This window comes from Candoia aspera, chromosome 11 (genome assembly GCF_035149785.1).
Source record: "Candoia aspera isolate rCanAsp1 chromosome 11, rCanAsp1.hap2, whole genome shotgun sequence".
In the NCBI taxonomy this organism is placed as follows: Eukaryota; Metazoa; Chordata; class Lepidosauria; order Squamata; family Boidae; genus Candoia; species Candoia aspera.
In genome coordinates, this window is record NC_086163.1 from 19,970,575 (window position 1) to 19,992,076 (window position 21,502).

At 42.5% G+C, this 21,502-nt stretch overlaps 1 protein-coding gene across 3 annotated transcripts; it reads right to left on the reverse strand.

Annotated features, from left to right (window-relative positions):
* Positions 1 to 1,215: 1,215 nt before the first annotated feature.
* AKTIP (AKT interacting protein) lies at positions 1,216 to 20,143 on the reverse strand. 3 transcript variants are annotated; one of them, XM_063312664.1, is made up of 10 exons: positions 19,958 to 20,143; positions 14,252 to 14,369; positions 13,490 to 13,695; positions 11,009 to 11,073; positions 10,823 to 10,923; positions 7,716 to 7,804; positions 7,523 to 7,621; positions 6,727 to 6,834; positions 6,049 to 6,109; positions 1,216 to 2,260 (listed from the first exon to the last, which is right to left on the reverse strand). In XM_063312664.1, the coding sequence occupies exons 2-10, from the start codon at positions 14,291 to 14,293 to the stop codon at positions 2,150 to 2,152; spliced, it is 882 nt and encodes a 293-aa protein (XP_063168734.1). In that variant the 5' UTR covers positions 14,294 to 14,369; positions 19,958 to 20,143; the 3' UTR covers positions 1,216 to 2,149. The 3 variants fall into 3 exon arrangements, with proteins under 3 accessions (XP_063168734.1, XP_063168735.1, XP_063168733.1); XM_063312665.1 differs by lacking the exon at positions 19,958 to 20,143 and adding an exon at positions 19,701 to 19,803 and having other exon boundaries at positions 1,216 to 2,257; XM_063312663.1 differs by lacking the exon at positions 19,958 to 20,143 and adding an exon at positions 19,701 to 19,803.
* Positions 20,144 to 21,502: the final 1,359 nt, after the last annotated feature.

The window sequence follows — 21,502 nt, forward strand, 5'->3', positions numbered from 1 at the left end:
AAAACTTGTTTACTGCTTAAGAATAACCAGTGTTGATGTCTGTGGTCACCTTATTATTCCATACCTAGGTCTTCCACTGTCAGTCCATTAGGATTTATGAGCTAAAATTTACTCCAGATTAAGATACCTGTGTGGGCTCGGTTATAATTGAACATTTTAGGCCAGGGGTCTCAAACTTGCAGTCTGTGGGCTACGTGCAACCCTCCTAAGTAATTTTTTGCAGCCCACAATATTATTTCCTGGAAAGAGTAAGCGCTACAGGTACAGTATCTCTCTTGCCTGACACAATCTGCTCTGCTCCAAAAGAAGGCGGCGTTGCTCCCTGCTGATTGCAGTGGGTGTAAAAAGGGAGTTGAAACAGCCCAGAAGGCCAGAGGGAGCTGGTTTGCTATAGCGTGGGACAACGGAAAGTGCCTTGCTCACCACTGAGCAACTCCCAGAATTGGGGCAACGGGTTTCAGCATAGATAAATATAGAGTAAAATTGCTTCCCTGCATCTGGTGAGGTTTTAAAATCAGTACAGTACTATTTTCGGGGGGGGGGGCACAGAAGAGGTGGACATTTTCCTTCACAATTTTCCTTATGAATCCTAGTCCTGTTGAAAGAGCTTACGTTAACAACTAGTGCTCTGCTTCACAGAATTGGATAAGGACCTTAACTGAATCTGGGTGACAGCCATGGTCATAAAAGAGGGCAGGTTTTAGTCCTTGTAAGTCTAGCCCCTTTGTGTGAATAAGTAAAGTTTTATAAACGAGCGAAACAAAAGAAGGTACTTCCTTGTTTTGCCTGTTTGGCTCCAGTTCTAATTTCAACACCACCACCACCAACCACGCTGCTAGTTCAGCCTTCCACCAGGCACTATCAGCAGCCCTGCCTCTTGCTATCATGGCCTCCCCAACGGGGGAAAAAGAAAATCTGGATCCCTTAGACTAAGCCATGGTTAAACACCTTAACACCCTCCCCTCATCTGGTAGACTTTGGGTCCAACAGACAAAATTTCTATCCAGTCATCTTCTGAGATAAGTCCCTTGCATCCGTAGTTAACAAGATGCACTTAAATTTACCTATTGATACTGTTAAAACAAATGACATACATACCTGATTTAAATGGCCTGTTAAATTGAGGTTTTACTATAATCGGCAAATTGGAATTCCAAAGAACTCATACCTAATTTGCAAACATTTTATCCAAAGAAAGCAACTACAACATGGATGTTCTACCATGATTGGTTTTTATTTTTTTTAAAGATGTCACTATTAACACATTAGTCAAGTCATCTCAAGCATGATTCCTCAGTCAACCTATGCTAGGTTCGCTTTAAGATTTTATTAAAACCAAGAACTCTAAGGGAATTTGAAATTTTTCGTTAAAAAAAAAACCTTTCCTGACTAATGTACTATTTAAGGCTGCTTCTAATATTACTTTGACACATCTTTAGGTTCTTGATTTAAGATGCATGCAACTATCACAATAAAAGAGCTAGTTATTCTCTTGACAATCTTTTTGCAGTAAAATCTTTCCTCATATATGATTCTTGCAGGCAATTTGGTTGTAGCCCTAAAGATTATGGAACAAGTTATGTTAGAAGCAGCCAGTAATGGCAACATCTGTAAAGGAGAAAAGAAAAAATAGGTACACATCATACATAATCAGTCTCGGCCTTTCTGCCCCTAAAAGGGCTAGAAGGAATCAGAACCAAGTATTTACAAATTCCATATCCTAATATATTTACAATAGAAACCAATGCATTTAAAAAGTTTTAAATATAGTATTTTACTCTGCTATATTAGTTTACACAAACACAGGTTATCTCTGGAATGAGTTTTTTTGGCCTGCTCTTTACATTAAAAAAAGCTTTAAAAAGGAAACCACCAAGAACCTCAAGGGATATCTGAATCCTCAGGCATCACCCACACACAATGGACTTCCTTGCAGAAACCCAACCTTTAAGACCTACTCGCAGGCAGCAATTAAAACGTGTAAAACATCAAGAACAGTCCAAGCAACCCCACTGAATGGGATTACTTTAGTCATTGCTAGCATTTACTCTTTACTAATCCAAAGTCAAGAAGGGAAACACGGTTCCACTGTTTGGCTCTGTAGCATTCCCTCTTCCGGCAGTGTTGAGTGCTGCCTTCTTTGCGGGAGCTAGGTGGGAAGACCCTTCTCTTCTTTGCTGAAAGGTTGAACAGAGCCAGGTTTCACCCATGACAGGCCAGATACTTGCATATTCTTACATTGTGGATCATCTCCTTTCTTCTAGGAAGGAAAAAAAAATGCTTTTTTTTGGTGAATTTAATTGTTGTTTTGGCAAGTATCCTTTCTCCATTCTTTTGTCTTCTAAAAAAAAACCCTGAAAGAAGACATGCCCATCCCCACTCAGCTGAATCATCCACAATGCTGCTGGTCCTAAAAGGAGTTAAATATTTTAACCTCCCTGCAGCTTCAATGTGAAAATATAAAGGAAACTGTTTAAATAATGCGCAGCCATGTGCTTTTCATAGGCCTCCGTCTATGCTGTTTAATTCTACTCACTGTGTAAAGATGTATACCTGCACACAGAACAAACACCACCTACTGTCCAAAACAACCAATTGCGCAGCCAGCAAAGAGCAAGGTAGGTAATCTGTTAAGGGTCATTTCAACACCTGATAGGTCACTGATCGTTTTTAACTACATCTACAGCATCCAAACAGTCTACTGATAAATCTCTGCCACTCAGCACTCTTGCTGTGGAGAGGTGTTGCCTCTGGAATATTATTCCACCTCAGCAGCTTGCTTTTCTGCAGGAGGGTAGCAACTTAAGGCATCTCAGGATAAACGAATGCATGGGGCTGGGTATTGATGCTCTGCTATTTATAGTCTAGTATCCTGCAGGGATTGTGCTTTTTCTATTGCAGATTCACCTTAAATGCACTATGTTCAAGCATGATACTAATTTTGTACAGCATCTCCTTTTCTGCTCCATAAGGGGACAGCAGAGAAGAGCCTCTCTGATGATTTGGTGGATGTAGCAGCAAGCAAGTTTCCAGGAAAAGAAGGAAATCCATCCTCTTTATATAAGTACCTTTCTTGCCAAGGACATATAAAGATGGAGGAGGCGTCCATCTCTGTGAGGTCCTGTCTTAAGGAGAAGGCACAAAGCCGCAGCCAGCAAGGCTAACCATCGATGACTTTCAGGTGAAAACAACTCTTTACAGGCAACTCGGATAAGAAGGAGCAGCCAAAGTTCTTGAATTGGGTTTGGTCATAATATGCTCATCCACCAGTCTTAACGGGGGATAGAGTAGGATCAGGCCTCTGAGGGCAAAATAAGCTGTGCCAAGAGCTTCGAGGAAAAAGAACTCACTCCCTGCCCCAGAAAGCATTCCAGAACTCTAAACATACACGTGTAACCCTGGCAATGATAAACAAGAACGTTCATTGTCTACAGAGCAGATGATTACAGTAGCTTATTTGAGAAAACAGGAGGTGGACATGGAAGAAATTAGTGCAACATACTACATCAGTCCAAATCCACTTCTGGCAGAAGATGCAGAGACAGAAAGGTAGAACAGCACCATGCCATGTGGTCATCTGCCCCGAGCAGAGATCAAAAGAAGTTTGGTCATCAGGCACAAGATCATGGATAGCACAGACATCAGAAAATAAGAAGCAAGCTTGGGTCCAATCCCAGTTCTAGGATGAAGTTGTCTTCAATGCACTCTATATCCCATCACTGATATTGTCACTGGAACCTTCCTGTGAGCCACAATCTCCACTAATTCCCACAGGAGATTTGTGGAGATGACTGTCCTTGTTCTTATCTGCAAAGTGTCAGCAACAAACAGCAGCCACAAGGGTAAGTAGTTCTACAGTCCCTAATAATGATCTGCAAATGTGAGTAGATCAATAGGTACCGCTTCGGCGGGAAGGTAACGGCGTTCCGTGTCGTCATGCTGGCCACATGACCCGGAAAAGTGTCTACGGACAACGCCGGCTCCAAGGCTTAGAAACGGAGATGAGCCTAGAGTCTCCCCCTAGAGTCGGACACGACTGGACTTTACGTCGAGGGAAACCTTTGCCTTTACCTTTTAACACTCGTAACACTAGTCCTACAGAGTCTGTTGTACAAAGGAGGTTTCTGTTGAGAGGGTGGGGTGGGGAGGCAGGGTGGGAAGAGGTTCAAAGAGAGAGGAAAGTACTCACGTTCATTAAATACTATTGATTCTGCACACTGGCATCAAAAAGATGCCTCCATTTCAAATGCCGTTGGTAGATAATCATCACCACCATATGAGACTTTTAGAACCAAGAGCTGACATTTTATACCTGCTTTACTCAACCAGTTACTAGACTAAATTTCAAAAGTTTTTGATTCCTTGCATTTGAAACCGAGTTAAAAATCCTTTTGGCTGGGGCTAAAGGACAGTAACTATGATAAAAGCAAATATTTTTTGCACTTGCTAAGCTTCAGTGATCTATGGACCCTGTGGAGTCCTTGGTTCTCTCTGAGCCTTGCAGTTTTCTCGCAGTCGTTTCACTGCCAGTCTAGGCAACATCTTCAGTGCGAAGAGGGAGTGGGCCTTGCTCTCAGCTTATATACCGTGGCTTGCCCTGCTTGTGTTGGTGGGGGTGTTGTTCTCTCCTTGGGAGTTCTTTGATTGGGCTGTTGTTTGCTGCTTGGTTGTTTGCCTGAGTTAACAGTTCCTTGATTAGGGTGTATTGTGCTGTTTGATGGTTCATCTGGTGTTAATCTAGTGTTGATTTTTGCATATCTGGGTGTTGAATGCTGGCAAGGGAGTGTGCTGGTCTTTTGGCTTTTCTATTGTCTCTTTTGAGTGGCATGTAAATGTTGTTTAGCTCTATGTGTCTGTTGATGGCTGCTTTGTCTGAGTGCCAGGCTTCCAGGAATTCTCTGGCATTTTTGGATTTGGCTTAGTTTAGGATGCTCAGTTTCCCTTTTCTCACAGTTCTCTCTTCTGACTGCTAGTTGGTGTTCGTGGATGTGCTCTGCTAATCTTCTGCCTGCCTGTCCTACATAGTGGCTGTTACAGTCTTTGCATTGTATGTTGTAAATAACTCCTGTTTTTTCTTCTTGGGCTATTGGGTCTTTTAGGTTGCTTAATATGTTTTGAAGAGTTTTAGTTGGCTTATGTGCTATGGTGATGCCATGTTTCATATCATATCTAGTCTATCTACTAGATGCCAGCAGAGAGAAAGAGAACATTCTAACCCAATAAGCAACCCAAAAGACACAAAAAGTCAGAAGACACGATGAGAACTCCTTAATCTCACAACACATGGACAGACTCAACCATAGTTTCAACTGGGAAACTGTGAGCATCCTAAACCAAGCCAAATCCAAAAATGCCAGAGAATTCCTGGAAACCTGGTGAACCATCAAACAGCACAATACACCCTAATCAAGGAACTATTAACTCAGGCTATCAACCAAGCAGCAAACATCAGCCCAATCAAAGAACTCCCAAGGAGAGGACAACACCCCCACCAACACAAGCAGGGCAGGCCACAGTATATAAGCTGAGAGCAAGGCCCACTCCCTCTTCGCACTGAAGATGTTGCCTAGTCTGGCAGTGAAACGTCTGCAAGAAAACAACAAGGCTCAGAGAGCACCAAGGACTCCACAGTTCAACCCTGAGCTAAAAATATTCGCTTCGATTGGTATCTATGGACCCAAATATGCTTTTTTTTTTTTTAATACAGCAGTCATTTTAAGCAGAGTTTAGACACAGGATAGGAGGATAAAAATCTTTTGCCTGTCTGCCCTTTTTAAAACCTAGACATTTTTGGTGTCAGGCTAACATGTACACCTCATATTAAGATGCTGAGTATATAAAACTTGGGAGTAAAAAATTCAAATTCTATTTAGGTCAACAGTGCAGGTTACTCCTCTCTTATCTCATAACAAGGCGACGTAAGTGACTTTCTACTTGGTATCTTTCAGCATAATGAGCTTGTCTCTGTTTCTTTCAGTGCAATAGAACCTTTTTCTCCCCATTGATTTTTACAATTTCTATAAAATAAAATAGATCCTTCTTACATACCTTCTGAGTCAACATCTTCTCTCTAACTTCATTGTGTATAGCTGGATTCCAGGGAGAAAAGCTGCAAGACACAAGAAAATTGTCACCAGTGCTTCAAGTTTCCAAAGCTGAAGACAGAAGGTCGATTTAATGGAAGTACAGTAGCCCACAAGAGGTAAAATATGAAAATTAATAACCACTCCCCTAAATACATCTACTGGACATTTACATATGCTTAAGAATTAAAACACACTGAATGATACACTTGCAATGAAATAATTTTTTGCCACACAGGACATCTATGAATTTTACTTCATTGTAAAATCCTCCATTTTGCATGTGCTTGTAAACATCTTAAAACCTTCAGTAGGAGCAGAGCCTTAGTATCAGCATCATGGTAAATCTATGTGTGATTAAGAGAAATACAGGTAGTCCTCATTTAGCAACCACAATTGGGACTGGCAACTTGGTCATTAAGCAAAGCTGTCACTAAGTGAATCCCTGAATGTGCTTACAGTCTTAGTTCAGCTTTCCTTTGCTTTACAGACCTGTGAAGGTTGTAAATGCGAGGATTGGTCGCGTTACTTTTTCATCACCGTCGTAACTTCAAATGGTCACTGTCTGAGATAGTCACTAAATGAGGACAGCCTGTACTTGGTCCAAACTGCATTATGTGGCTTGATAACTGTATTAAGGTACCTAATGGCATAAGGGTCTTCTATTTTGGGTGGATCAAATAAGTGACTGCTGCATAACTTTACACTGTCAACCACTTTACTCTTGAAGAGCTGAATATCCTTTTCATACCTAAAAAGAGAAAGAGAAAGAGAATACATCTTAGATATCTTTTGGAAAGAATGGAAGCATTCTATGAAACGTCTTGAAATGTTAAAAAAAAGCAGATTTATTGCACATTTTATCAACAAAATTTCTTTTATATAAAGAAATACCCAGAAATCCAAAACACCAGCTTTACAAGATAAACAGGCACAACTGTATTGGTAGTTATTTCCATTAACATATCACATCTCTAATAGGATACATTCCCCTAATTTCGGATGTTTCTGAACTACAATTCCCAGCATCCTTCACTGCTTACCAACTTCCAGGAGCTACTGAGAGTTGAGGGTCAGCAACATTTGGATGGGGCACAGGACAGGGAAGAGCAACAAAACTTGTCCTGTGCAAGAGCTGGACACCCTAAGCCTTTTTATCAAACAGCAAAATGGTTGCTATATTAGAGGGCACAATAAATTTCAGGCAGACAATAACATGAGCCACAGGTACTTGATTCATGATAAACATATTTACCTAGGAAGGCACTTTACCTACAAATTCCAAAAAGGGAACCCTTTGCAAGAAAACCAGTGACATTTGGCCTAAGGAATGTACATATAATAAGAAAAATTATACTCAAAAACAGTTTATATTATGGACTGCAACTTTCATAGAGGGTTCTTATATTCTTCTCCCCCCCCCAAAAAAAAGAACTTACAGCACAGCAGATTCAGGATTAAGAGGGCTGGTTGTGTCGATCTTGTAGAAAACTCTGCGCGCATACATCAGTATCTGCCATATGTGGTTATGATTCCGTCTTTAGGAGAAAGAGGAAACTCCATCAGGGCCTTGAAAAGCACATCTTTTCTCTGCTCAGTATTGACATTCTAGGTCCAGCCCACTACACTGACCTCCATTTGGCAAACGCTCTTTTCACATCCAGTTCACCTGAGACAGGATCCACTAGCGGATGGAAAATGGGCAGATCAAAAATCAAGCGCTGAGGAAAAAGAGAAAAACTTGAAAAAAACCAAATTGATGCCAAACAAGCAGATCGATTTACGAAGGCCGTTCAAAGGAACCAACTTTTTTCCAAAACGCTTTCCTCTCTCAATCAAAGATTTTTGTGTGCGTGGTACAGTAAGCGATTACTAGGTGCAAGAGCCATGATGTGTATTGGCTGTTAAGAACCCTTTCGTGCTGTTTTCCTGTTTGAGCCTTTAAGGAATGCCATTTAAGAAATGTGCTGTTGGAAGACCTGAAAGACCACGTTAGGGATGGATTGTCATGGAGAAAATCTGTCTCTGTGGTCGCTAGGAGTTGAAAACGACGTGATGGCACATAATCGATCAATCAAGGAATGTCAACCCTAAAAACTCAACTTTCTCAGTAGGCCATTGTGCTACATTTCACTGGATGGGCAACCAGGCCAGGCATTAACTGGTTTTTGCACATATACATCCCATTTTCCTAGCCAAATGCACTCAGAGCAGTGAGCAGTTTACAGTCAAATTCACACCATTATATAATTGCGATTTGTGAGCAAGCAGAAACTCAAGGAGTTCTTAAGAGTTTAGGAATTGATCCCAGATTTTCCTTAGGGTATGGAGAAGAGAGGCAGAAATATTTTGAAAGATTCAGTAGTTTTTAGCAACCCCAACCACGAGAGCTATTCAGCAGGGTCCTGAGGATTATCCCTGGCCTAAAGGGGATATTTCTTTCAAGCTGAGATCAGCTCCTGGTACCTATGTAGACAATACAGAATTGGCTTACCACTACTTTCTCCCACAATGGATTTTGTGCTCGCAGTCTAGCCCATATGCCTGCGAGCTCCTGATGGCTCCCTTCCAAGTACAAACCTGCTTAGTCTTTCTTAAGGTCAACCAGATGCTGCCACCTGCTCTGACCTTTCCTAGTTGTATTAATAGGGAAAATGTCAATAAACTGAAGCAGCCGCTCCCTGGAGTTCTGTCTGCATCCTGGCAACTGGGATATCTGCATCCCAGTACTACTCAGAAACTTTGTAGTCGCATCTGTCATCTAAATAGCCTGACCCCCTGCATCCTAAATTTCCTCCATGCAAATGCACCTGCCCTCCAGTGAATCAAATTTCAGTAACGGCACAAGCTGCTTCCTACATCTCACAAATCCTGAATTACCTTTTTAAAGTTTATTCTCACAAGATGAGCAGGAAAGAAAGTGCAAAAATTGGGCCACCAGTTGAGTTACAGTATTTTTGAAAAAAGTTTATATGCGTTATTGCCCATAATTGATTAGTTATTACATTTTAAGTTATTCATGTTTTATATATAACTGTAACCATAAAATTGCTTGGTTACTGACCAATATTGTTCTGAATTAAAAGGTATTTAATTTTCCCTGCACAGTAGTTCCATGAAGCTGAAGACTTATTGCCAACAACTTTGTTGCCATAAAAATCTCCAGGTTTGGCTGGATTTCGTAGTCTTCTGAGATCTGCCAGAGTCAACCCAGAAATGGTAAACAAGGCAATTCTGTAAGTTCAGGAACTAAGGGAGAGAAAACTATAACACATTTCATTGCTGCACAATCCAAGAACGAAGGCAAACGGCTGATGTCTTAACAAGGTTATGGGTGACTTCAAGATTTTCTCACTAATAAGTTTGGACTTGGTACCATCAGAAAAGCAAGGAATCACCTTTTGCTACAAATAACTATGAGCTTTAGAAATCATGCTGCATAATGATGAAGACAGAGACTATCAGAAAGTGAATCTCTGGGTCGTCTGCAATAAATCCACCAGGACTTTTAATGAAATGCAGAAAAACAACATTTCTCCTTTTCACCACCCTAAGATGGAAAAAAAATACTCCAAGTAAACAAGAGATTTCCTATATGAATACTTTTGAGTCTAGCACGCAGAACAAATTCCTGAACTTAGAATGCTTTAAGTCTCAGCAAGGATTAACCAGGAAGGTTCTGGGTAGGAAATAAGGATTCCAGTAAAAAAAGCCAGCCTAATCGTAACTATATTAATGAGCTCAGATACAGGATTGCTGGTTCAAATCTCATCTCAGTCACCAATGCACAAACTGGCCTTGCTTAGATGAGTCATTATTTCTCTGTCTCTAATATCTATATTATTTATTTAGATAATATACAGTATACGTAGCCTGCTCCTTTTAATGGGTCTCAACAAGGAAACAATATGAGAAGCCTTATTGAGCATTTCAAAGTGCTTTATAAATGGGAAACAATAGAAGAGAATAGCTGTAGCTCAGGGTTGAACTGTGGAGTCCTCGGTGCTCTCTGAGCCTGGCAGTTGGCTTGCAGACGTTTCATCGCCAGACGAGGCAACATCTTCAGTGCTGTTACCTAGTTGATGGACATAACAGCACTGATGATGTTACCTAGTCAGGTAATGAAACGTCTGCAAGTGAGCAACCAGGCTCAGAGAGTACTGAAGACTTGACAAATGGGAAACATTTAAGACAGAAAGTTTATTTTCATGTTTGGGCTTGCTGAGTAAAGTTGTAGCTTGGAAAGGCTATTGCTGATCCGATATCCATCTATTCTACTGAAAGATCAGCTCCATCAGACTTCCCCTTCCTCAAATGCCAGCTGACAACATTTATTGGTCCATAGAAGTGAATCAAAGTTACACTGTCAGATCTCTCCCAAAAGTTTCCAGCCTGTCTTTTTAGAAGCCGTGATTACATTTTAGGAATTATTACCCGAGTTTACTCCCAAAGCCACCTAATTTTTCCTCCTCTTCCCTCCATATCCCTTTTTCCTTTTATGTTGTGTCATTCAACATGGGAACACTAGAGATGTGGTTTCTTTTTCACTGATTAGAGGTAAGCCAATTTTGCAATGTCTTTGGCTGAAGTGTAGGATAGGATAAAAATGCTTTCCATAAATAAAGAATACAATTAACACAAGCATTCTGTGATTATGTTCAATTAAGACAACACAAATGTTGAGGCTGGTCAGTGACCACATTAAAGTAATACTGAGCATTTATCCCACAGCTACTTACTGGGCAGTCCCCATCGGGGTAATTGTCAGGGATGTAGACTGTAAACTTAAACACACCATCTTGATATAGCCCGTGTCTTATGAATATTACTCCAAACCACACTGTTTAAAAAAAGAGATGAAAGAAAATGAGCCAGTGCAATAACTGTGGGGCGGGGAGGGGGGAGATCAGGAATGTCACACTTACTTAATGCGGACTGGTAAGAAGGCTGCACGTAGACTCCTGGAAGCTTCTGCTTCACAACCAAAGTACTGAAATAAAAGATTCAGTTAGGATCTGGGTGGCAGAAAAAAGAATCACAACCAGACTTTCATGCAAATAAAGCCACTGTTGACATTTTCCTTTAACTAAGACACATCTTCCTCAGAAGCAAAGGCACAGATGCTACTTTGCTCACCTGCCACAGCAAATCTATAGAGCAGTGTTTCTCAACCTTGGCAACTTGCTGGCTGGGGAATTCTGGGAGTTGAAGGCCACACATCTTAAAGCTGCCAAGGTTGAGAAACACTGCTCTGGAGTATAGGGTATATAGAGGGCCAAAAGAGCCTTCGTTTATCCAGAACAGAATGCCAGGAATGTGACGCCTTTGAAAGATGGCATTTTCCCATAGTCTACCAGTGATGAACAGACAAGCTCAATGATAGATGGGCAACTCGCTTGGACTATTAACCAGGATACACTTTAAACACTAGGGATCCAGTTACCCATGAGCAAAGCATTAACTGAGATAGCTAACAGAACCTCACCAGCTTTGAGGACTCACAAAGTGAGCATAAAAGGCAAGTATGCAAAGGAACTGCCGAGGAGGAAGTACAGCAAGAAAATAAGGGATGAGAATGACAGCAGAGAAGAATTAGGCTATGTTCTCTGAAAGCATGTAGGCTTGCTTAAACTAACCAGGTCTGCTTCTGTTGGACTCTACATGTCAAGCTTGAGTTCTATGGAGGAAGAAAAGTTTTAACATGGTGTACTCTGTAGACAAAGGGGATCTTGCTTCCCATCTAGCTCGTTTAACTGAAAAAAGCTTTTTAAGCTAGGGGAGAAAACCTCGTTTTCTTGCCCAGCCCATAATATTTTGCACTACACACTAAAGGAGTAACAAGAATGGTTGTCGGAGACACACAACTTCAGTCTTTTCCTGATATAGAAGGATGACTTATGCCATTTCTGATCTTCTAACTTTTGGGAACAGATTATATAATGTAATCCTCTTGCAGCCGGAGGAGAGGACATCCAATGCTTTATCGCCAAGGACTGTGAGAACAAGAGGGGGTTGTGTTCCCAGCACAGCAGCACTGTGAATGGAATTTTTATCCAGTCATCAAATAACAAGAGCGGGGCTGACATTTTGCCAAATCAGGGAGACCAAAAGATTTCGTAACTAAGATTCTGATTAGCTAAAAGACACGCATCTGTTCAACCGAAAAAAGCTCGTCAAGAGAGTGAACTTTTTCACTGACTATACCACCAGCAAGGCCTGTATTAATTCACATTTACTAAGAAGGCCTACTAACAATTTTAAGATGCGTTAATAACATAGCCATTTTACAAACTATGCTAAGAATACACTGACATGGAAATGAATTTCTTACATGGGCCAACTTGCAGTCTTTCCTAAGCCAACAAAGACAGCAACAAAGAAGCAACAAAAGCAGAGGGCCGCCTTCATCCAGTTGTTCTTACACTACAGCCCATCTTACAATCAACCTATTTATAAAAAAGCATAGGAGTTTATGTCATGGAGAAAGTTACCCCAATGCATCCTTAGATAGCAGCATATTCTTACGTTGCTTTTCAGTATGGATTTGAATTTATGCTTTCCCATTTCTTCTCTTTTCCAATTATTTAATTAGGGTATAGAGTTAGCAGATGATCAGAGAAATGACTATGAGGATTTTATTTTACCTAATTATCTGTAAGAGCTTTTCCCAATCTAAACACATAATCCTGAGCCAGTCCAACCCCTCCTCATGCTGGTTTGAATTCTGGAAGTTAAAATCTAACACATGGAAGACACAGATGAGGGAAAGCTGCTATACATCTTTCCAAGGAGACGTCTTTGAAGATGATACCAGGCCACTGGATGCTAAAGAGAGGCTGTTGTTGTTGTTACTACTGTATGCTGCCCGACTCTCAACAACTCTGGGCAGTCTTCCTTAAACTATGATTCATCCTGCAGCCCTTCCAACAGAACTGATGGGGGAACATTGAGGTCTAATCCAGATTTGACCTGCCCAGCACACTCTTTTATTTGCAATGACTCACTTCAAAATCATATTTTTTTTATTGCAGTGAGAATGCCAAACAGAGATTCAGTGTAATGATACCCAACTGCATCTTGTTTAGCTAAGGGCAGCATGAGAAATTTTCCCTTGTAGATCTTGAATCGTGGGTGGGGACCCCTACAAAGGATACTATTATCAATCGCTGGTCTATCAGATCTCTGGCTTTTCAAGAACTCCATGAAATTCTTCCAGCTATTCAGAAAACTGCCCATCAACTCCTGACAGAAGATCAAGCCTCAGGAAGTTGCCCTGGTTCACATACTATTAAAGCGAATGCAACATGCAGTATCAGCAACAGTGTGTTTCTTAGTAAACCAAATTATTCTACTACAAATTAAGCAGCAGAGTAACCACTGCATGTCTCAACGGAAGACACACATACAATTCTGCCAGCAGGGAATATTCCAAATAGAAAGGTCCATAGGAGGCATGCGTTCCATTTGTAGACTGAGCTGAGAGGGCAGGAGAAGCAGGCTTGGTCATTGGCATAACATTTTTGGGAATAGAGGGCAGCTGTTTTTTGGGAGCGGAGCGTGGAGGACTGTTCTTCAGCTCACCAGCCACAGCCTTTTCTTCTGTTTCCGGTTTCTATTAGAGGAAGGCAAAATAGAAAAGTTGAATTCCAGTTGCATACAGAAAGCAAAAGTGAACCCCATTCATTCTCACTCTCATGGCAATTAAGCAGATTTGTATCCAGCCAGTCCCAACAATTCTAATATATGCATCCAACACATTTACTGAATGTTGCTATGTATAAGTTGACTATTGCCAAATATAGGACTGACTGTGGTTAGCCACAAGCTAAACAAGATACCCAAGTCAACTTTTAATGAGAATGTCAATGTCAACCTATCTGCTTTCTCAGATCCTTTTTTTAAACTGCTGCCTAGTTCTAAAGGACTGGAAAAGCACATGTAAGCAAATTCTCCTTTGAAGAAAGGGTTGTCCAGGAAGGTCATTCTGTGAAGCAAAGTGATTACAGGACTCAAGCATATCTTTATTTTTTTGATTATGCCTTCTACTTAATTACGTGGTAACAATTTTTAAAAATATATTTAAAGTTTATTGCTCAGAACATGTGAAAGCCAAGAAAAAAAAGGGGGGGGGGGTATGAATAGCACACTTTCCACCAGATAGACTCTACCTTGCGCGTAGAACTTGCAGACATGCTCCAGAAAGGGTTCATAACGTGCAGTCCAAAACACCAGGTGGTAATATACTATACTGCCCAAGCGTCCAGCTTCCTACAGTTACTTTCTAACCTGGAAACATGAAAGTGAAGTTAATGACTCAGTTCCCATTGCTCCGATCAAGAATGATATTCTTAGTTTAACTGCCCATGTGTTTACGTGTTTTAACTATTCAAGTCTCTGACATTTCATGCAGAATGAGCCTCATCTAATTTATGAATATAATTTAATGGACCTAAGCTAGCTTCCTTTGCAAACTCATAGCCCCAAACCGGTTTTGGAAATGTAACAAAAATGCTGGGATCAAGGTTGCTGCTGGAGAAAATTGGCAAGCAAAGGAAGGATGCTGCTTCGTCACCCTGCAGGCTTATTTTCAGTCCTACAGCATGGAAGGGAGCATGATTTGCAGCAGCCTGGAACACGAGAAAAGGCATTCATGCCCTCCCCACTGGGGTTTCATATTCTCTCCTGCAAACAACCTTCATAAGGTTAGGCTTCAGAGACTTAGACTTGGAAGGTTAAACTTTTTGTGTCACGGATCTAGAGACCAGATGAAGCTCCACATACTTAAATCAATATTCATTGCCTTGCCTTGAAATATTCTTATATTGCTTATGCTAATTGACTTAATACAGTTATTACTGTTGATATTTTCACCATGTTAAGTGCAAAACTTGGGTGTCCATGATAACAAAATTAATGTATCTCTCACAAATCCCTAAGTTTGACTTGCAGAAAAAATAAATACAACCACTAAATAGACTTTAGTATCCAATCAGCAATAAAAGCAGAGCGCACAAAGAGTTTGTAGTCCATGTACTGACCCCACCCAGAGTGAAGTGATTCTGAACATCTGAGGCAACACCGAGTGCTATTCCAAGGTGAATAGACAAGGAATCTTGCATCAAGAAATTAAAACTGAAAAACCATGCAACCACAGCACACAGAACTCATTGTGCTTATTCTATTCCCAGATACTAGAGGATAGTAAATAGCAGAACCACGTTTTGCAGCTTGGGCTCAGAATTTGCAGTAATTTACTAGACCCATATTACGAAAGAAATATCTATAACCTGGAAACAAACATGCATCTACACATGATCTTAGTCAAAAAGGCTGGAACAAAATACACAGTTTTTTTGGTAGACTGTGACAAAAATACTGAATATGTCTAAGGAAATATTGAGGATCTCTTGACATACATGTTACTCCCTGGCTACAGACTCACCATACAGTCTCCAGTGAAAAATTCAAGATGAACTTCCTCAAGGAGGTTGAAAAACTCAAATGCCATCATTAACCAGTGCTACTTTCATTTTGAGAACTCTTTCATTTAGTCTGCAATCTTTAATTTAGTCTTGAATATCTTATATTGCAATGACTTTGAAGAAAGTTACAAATTTAGTTCATGAATGGAAGATCTGTAAACCATTTCTCCAAATTAAAGTTTGGCCATGTATTTAACAAAATATTACTTTAAGATGCATGCAACAGACAGACAGCTATAGATAAGTCCAATGTTTCAAGTACTATAGCAAGACAAAACATGGCATATATAATACTACAGGAAAGGTCAGTGTAATCAGTATCCAGTGTGTACTTCACCAGCATCTTCCTCTGTATTGTGACTACAGAATTGCTTCCCATGCCATCATTTGAAAGAGAACAGAGCTAAACAAGTGTTCAGAGAAATCCAGATGTGTTTGGCCATAGGCTTGCATGCTAGGCCAATGCTTCCCTGTATGAACCACAGAAAGATCCATTTATACTTCGTTGGGAAAAGGTATCAGAATGGCAAAAAATGACATAAGTATTTTGCTTAGTTTACAGAATGGACTTCTAAACATTTGAACTCAAGCATCATATAGTCACTTGTATCTTTGTTTCTGAAATCAGATTCCAGCAGATCTGGTTGAGGATAATTTTTTGTTGTTGTTATGTGGTTCTTAACTACCTTTAATAATAAATAAATAAATGTGGTTATCCTTCCCTCTCCCTAGAATGTATTTATATGTTCTTCATAAATCAAGGCAACACTGCCATTTTCAAGAGATGTGATCTCACCTAAAGAGCATGTAATACAAAAAACAGGCCAGCTGAGAAACAGCAGCAGGTTAGACTCGTCTGCCCACTCCATTATAAATGCCGGCACACCTTTTTCTGAACACTTAATGACTTCCTATAGTTACCATTTCCACTGGTAGGCTGTGAATACTTTGGTTCTTCCATCCTATCTGATTAAGAAATATAGGATGTGCACTACATCAACCAAATTTCTGACTGCTGCGCAAAATAGAAGCAGAAGTGTGTTGGATGACGCAGTGCTGCCAGGATAAAGAGTTCGTGGTTTTATGAAACCATATCACAAAGAGATAAATCCCAGGGGGAGTTGAGAGAGAAAAAGAAAAGAGTTCAAAAATAGGAAAAAAATCTATTGTAAAAAAGAGTCCCAGAACTACAGGTCTAGGATTCTAAGTGAGCAGCAAGCTTATGCTTCCTGTCCCGAAAATTCCTTGCCTTAGAGACAGGATTCTCTCTCTCGTTCGCCTCTGCCTGTTCATAATACAGCCTACGAAGTCATACACAATTTCAGGGGCAGCCTATTGCTATGAGCTGCCTTATAGCAGAATCCAGAGAAGCTGCCATAAACATGTTTAGTCAAGAAATCAGGAAGTAATTTAAGGAGAGCCATACAGGACCAAATTCCAAAGATCTATTTATGCTTTCCACTGCAACCAACCATATGCCCGCAGGAAGTCCACTAGCAGAACGTAAGGACAACTGTTGCTGATCTTTATACAATCCCACCAACTCTACTTTCCCAAAACATATATACGCATGCTAATCCATCCCTACATGCATATACTTCTGTTGGCTGCAGGAAGATATAACTTCACAGGAATCTTCAACCAGAAAAAAAGTAGTTTACCTACAAAGTTTAAGCAGGGATCCTAACTCTCCCCCCTCTACCCCTTTTGGACTATAACTCTAAATGCCTGTGAAGCTTTTTAGAAATCTTATTAAGAAATAAGTAAACTCCTTTGGCACCTGTTCTCACTCTCTCTTATACCTGAGCCTGCTCCCAGAAATATATATTCTTTAAATCAGCTAGGGATTTTAAGATTTGAAGGTATATGGGGAAAGCTGGTTTAGCTGAGAGCTTCCTATTTACTTTAATTTCTCAGCATCCTTTTGTTTGTTTCTAATCTCAAATTTGCCACCTGTTTGCTAACATTCCTCCTCTTGCGTCCATACCCTGAAAGAGGGATACAGGAGTGAAAAGCAATTTTGTTTTTTGCAAAGTCCAGCTCAGGAGCAGAATTAGTGTGGCGTCCCTGATTTTAAAAGATGAGTTTCCTCAGTCAACCACCAGGCATAGATATAATCCTAAATCACCTTTCTAAGCCGCCAAGAGTTTTTACACTGCAGCAGGACACAAAGTTAATAAATAAATTAACATTTTAACCAGGGCTCAATAATGAAGCCATAATGGATGGCCATAAACCACAGATGACAAAACCCAATGACTGGATGACACATAAGTCTAAACCAAAGAAGAAGAAACCAACTTTTGATTTAGCAGCTGGGTTAACCCACCAGGCTTTCTGGATACGCAGAAGCATCATTTGACACATCCATGTTGGGAGGAAAGAGCACCATCCTTTTCTGAACTCCAGGCTCAGGTATCCCCATGCAGCCCAAATTACAGTTTTGCAAGTCAGGTTTGGCAGGGCAGACTTGCCACGCCATCTCACGCCGAAAGCATACAATAGAATGGTGAAGGTTCCAGGGTAGAACCCAGGAGACCGTCAGCTCCAGTCCTCCCTTAGGCATGAAAGTCAGCTGGGTGACTGGGCCAGCTGCTCTCTCTCAGCTCAGCCGGCCTCACAGGGTCATTGTTATGGGGAAAAGATCAGGTGGGAGTTTTAGCTATGTTTGCCACCTTGAGCCATACATTTAAAAAGTGGGGTAAGATGATGATGACGACGATGATAGAAGTAGAATGACTGTGGCAAAAGAAAGCAAAGATAGTCCCAACAGTAATATTGGGGGCAATCCCAAAACATCTGGAGCACCACTTGGACACCACCAGCACTGACAAAATCACCATGAGCCAATTGCGAAAGGCAGCTTTGCTTGGAACAGCTCACATCCTGTGACAATTCCTTTGATATTATTAAACAACATCTGCCTATCCCAGGTCCTTGGGAATGACTCGATAGGTGGACAAAAAGGCCAATCCCAGTCTAAATATCTGGCTGACTGTGTGGCCAACCATAATAAAAATGTTCCCTGTAACCGGCTGGGATCAAACCAGTCCATCCTCCAGGAAATGAAGCCAGACTGCTCACTGGAGGGAATGATATTAAAGGCAAAACTGAAATACTTTGACCACATAATGAGAAGACAGGACACCCTGGAGTAGATGCTGATGCTGGGGAGAGTGGAAGGCAAAAGGAAGAGGGGCCGACCAAGGGCAAGGTGGATGGATGATATTCTAGAGGTGACGGACTCGTCCCTGGGGGAGCTGGGGGTGTTGACGACCGACAGGAAGCTCTGGCGTGGGCTGGTCCATGAAGTCACGAAGAGTCGGAAGCGACTGAATGAACAAACAACAAACCCACCTCAAAAGGTTGTTGTTGTGAGGAATATAGGGGACAGGAGCCTTAGCCATGCTCGCTGCCTTGAGTCTTTATATATACATGGTGGGGTAAAAATATGATGGTAATAATAATCCCCCTCAGTCTAACCCACCTCACAGGAGAAAAGGAGGCAGGAGTTTTAGGAACGTTCGCCGCCTTGAGTTATATATAAAAATCGGCAGGAAAAAAAATGTAATTTTTATATGCATACACATACACACACACACCACCGGCCCCTCTGGCCCTTTTCCGCCGCAGGATGAAAGCAGGTCTACAGGACGCTCGAAAGGGAAAGAAACCCGCTTCACCTGGTGAATGCCTGGTGGTTGGTCTGAAGGTTCAGAAAGAGCATTACCAGCAGGGCAGGCAGACGTTCAACAGGTGGACCCACCTCTTCGTCACCCTCCGTGGCCAGGGGAGAGCTTGACCTGGTGAGCTCGCACCTGTGAGGCGCGGACCGAGCGAGCCGGGCCGCTTATCGAGGCCCACGGCAGCCAGGCCCCGTAAGGAAGGGGCCCCGCCGCTCCACCCCGCCCGCCTGGAAGTTCGCCAGGTGAAGCGCAACGCGTTCTTTAGCCCGCGGAAGGCAGCAACGCGACCTCGCGAAGGGCAGTCTGCCGAAGGGCTGATGCCGCCCAGCCGAGCCGCCTCGGCCCCGCCGCACTTCTCCCCGCTCAGCCCGAGGCCACCCCCGGAGCGGAGCCCCCGAACCCCCGCCGCCCGAGCCCCGGCACCTCCCGGGAGTCGCCGCTCCGCGCACCTTCAGCCTCGAGGGCGGAGAGGCTCCGCGCCCGCATCAGCGCAGGCCGGCTGTCAGCGCGAACAAACGCGCTCCGCTCCTGACGGAATGGTGGGGGAATTTTGGCCCTCGCCGGGCACCGTCGCGCAGGCCGGGACGCGCATGCGCACGCCACCCGCTGCCCTCCCACTGCGCGGAACTCTCCTTCCCTCCCCCGTTCGCGGCCTGACCTCCCCGAAGTCGCCGCGGCGGCCTTCCGCGCCTGGCACGGCACTCACCCCGACCGGCCCCGATGCCTCCCTCCCTTCCTCGAAACCCCCATCTGGACAACTGCCGGTGATTGCGACGACGGCTTTCTCGCAGGGACGGGACGCGGCGATTGGCCCGCATGCCAGCCAATCCCTGCCTGCGCCCGCCCCTCCTCACAGCTTCTTTTTGTGACTTCCGTGGCAACCTCCGGATGCCGCTGAATGAGCGTTTGGTGAGGCCGCGGCCCTGTTGCTAAGGGGTGGGACCCGGCGATGGCCACTGGCGGATTCGGATTGGGTGATGCAGCCGCCCATTTCGAGAGGCGGGCGGGCGAAGCGTGGGACTGAGGATCGAATTACAAACACCACCAATCATTCCACTGGGTTGACTTAACAGATGTGAGGATCGCCAATGAAAGCGCTTGGACTAAGAAGAGCAAGACGCTGATTGGTGGAGGGGAACGCCGGCTATGCCTGGAAAGGGGTGGGCGGAGCTGCCTTTCCAGCGTAGAGAAGGTTTCTCTAACTTGGAGCTCTGCAGATATGATGGACTACAGATCCCATCATCTTTGTTTCTGGTTGGTGGGAGTTACTCCTCACACCTGGAAGATACTGCGCTTAGGGAGGGTGGGTTTTGAAGGGACATCTGTAGAATACCTGGATGGGAAGGATGGGACTTGTAGTCCCTAATGCCTTATTTTCAGCCTTTCTTGGTTCTGCTTGGAGCTTTTGCAGAAAGTTTGCTTGTTCTAACCTTTTGTGGCCTTACTAAAAACGATATTTGGGTTTATTCCCTCGCTGTGATTGCTTTTTAGTGCAGAGGGCAGTTTCAAGAGAAGAATTATTATTATTTAAATGTATATGCCTCTCAGTGACTCTAGGCGGTTTGCAATTCTTCATAATGATTCCTTAATTAATGGGTATAATTAATGCTTAATAATTGTAATGATTCCTCATTAATTATTTTAATTATTAAATATTATTTCATGAATAACTGTAACACAAATGCATCTATAAGAAATGATTATTGTTAATTATGAACAGCACTGAATTTGTTCATTTGATTTTATTCAATATTTGTAAGGGGAAGATTTCCTAATCTGGCATAAATGGAAAAAGATTGGCTTTATTCTTCTATGTATGTTTACAGAATAGATGTTTGAAATTCCCCTTTACTGCATTAATGGGAAATCACCGTGGAGAGAGTAATAGCGACTGTCATGTCCCCCGTTGCAATGCAATCATGCATCACAACGGGGAACATGCCTTTCCGGAAAAGGGAAGGAAGGAAGAAGGAATAATACTAATCCTTTAAACACTCAGATGCAAAAACAAATAAAGGACAAAGGAGACATACCTTTGCCCTGACCAGAGAAGCCATCATCATATCTCCCGGACATCTCTGCCTTACCCCGGGGGACACACCTGCGCCGGACACGGGAAGAAGACAGAGGCGATCAGCGCTAATCCTCCTGATCGCCCATCGAGACTCCGGAATCGCACCCTGATCGCCCATCAAGACTCCGGATCCGGACTGTGGGACAATGGGGGGTGGAGAAGGGCCAGGTCCGCACC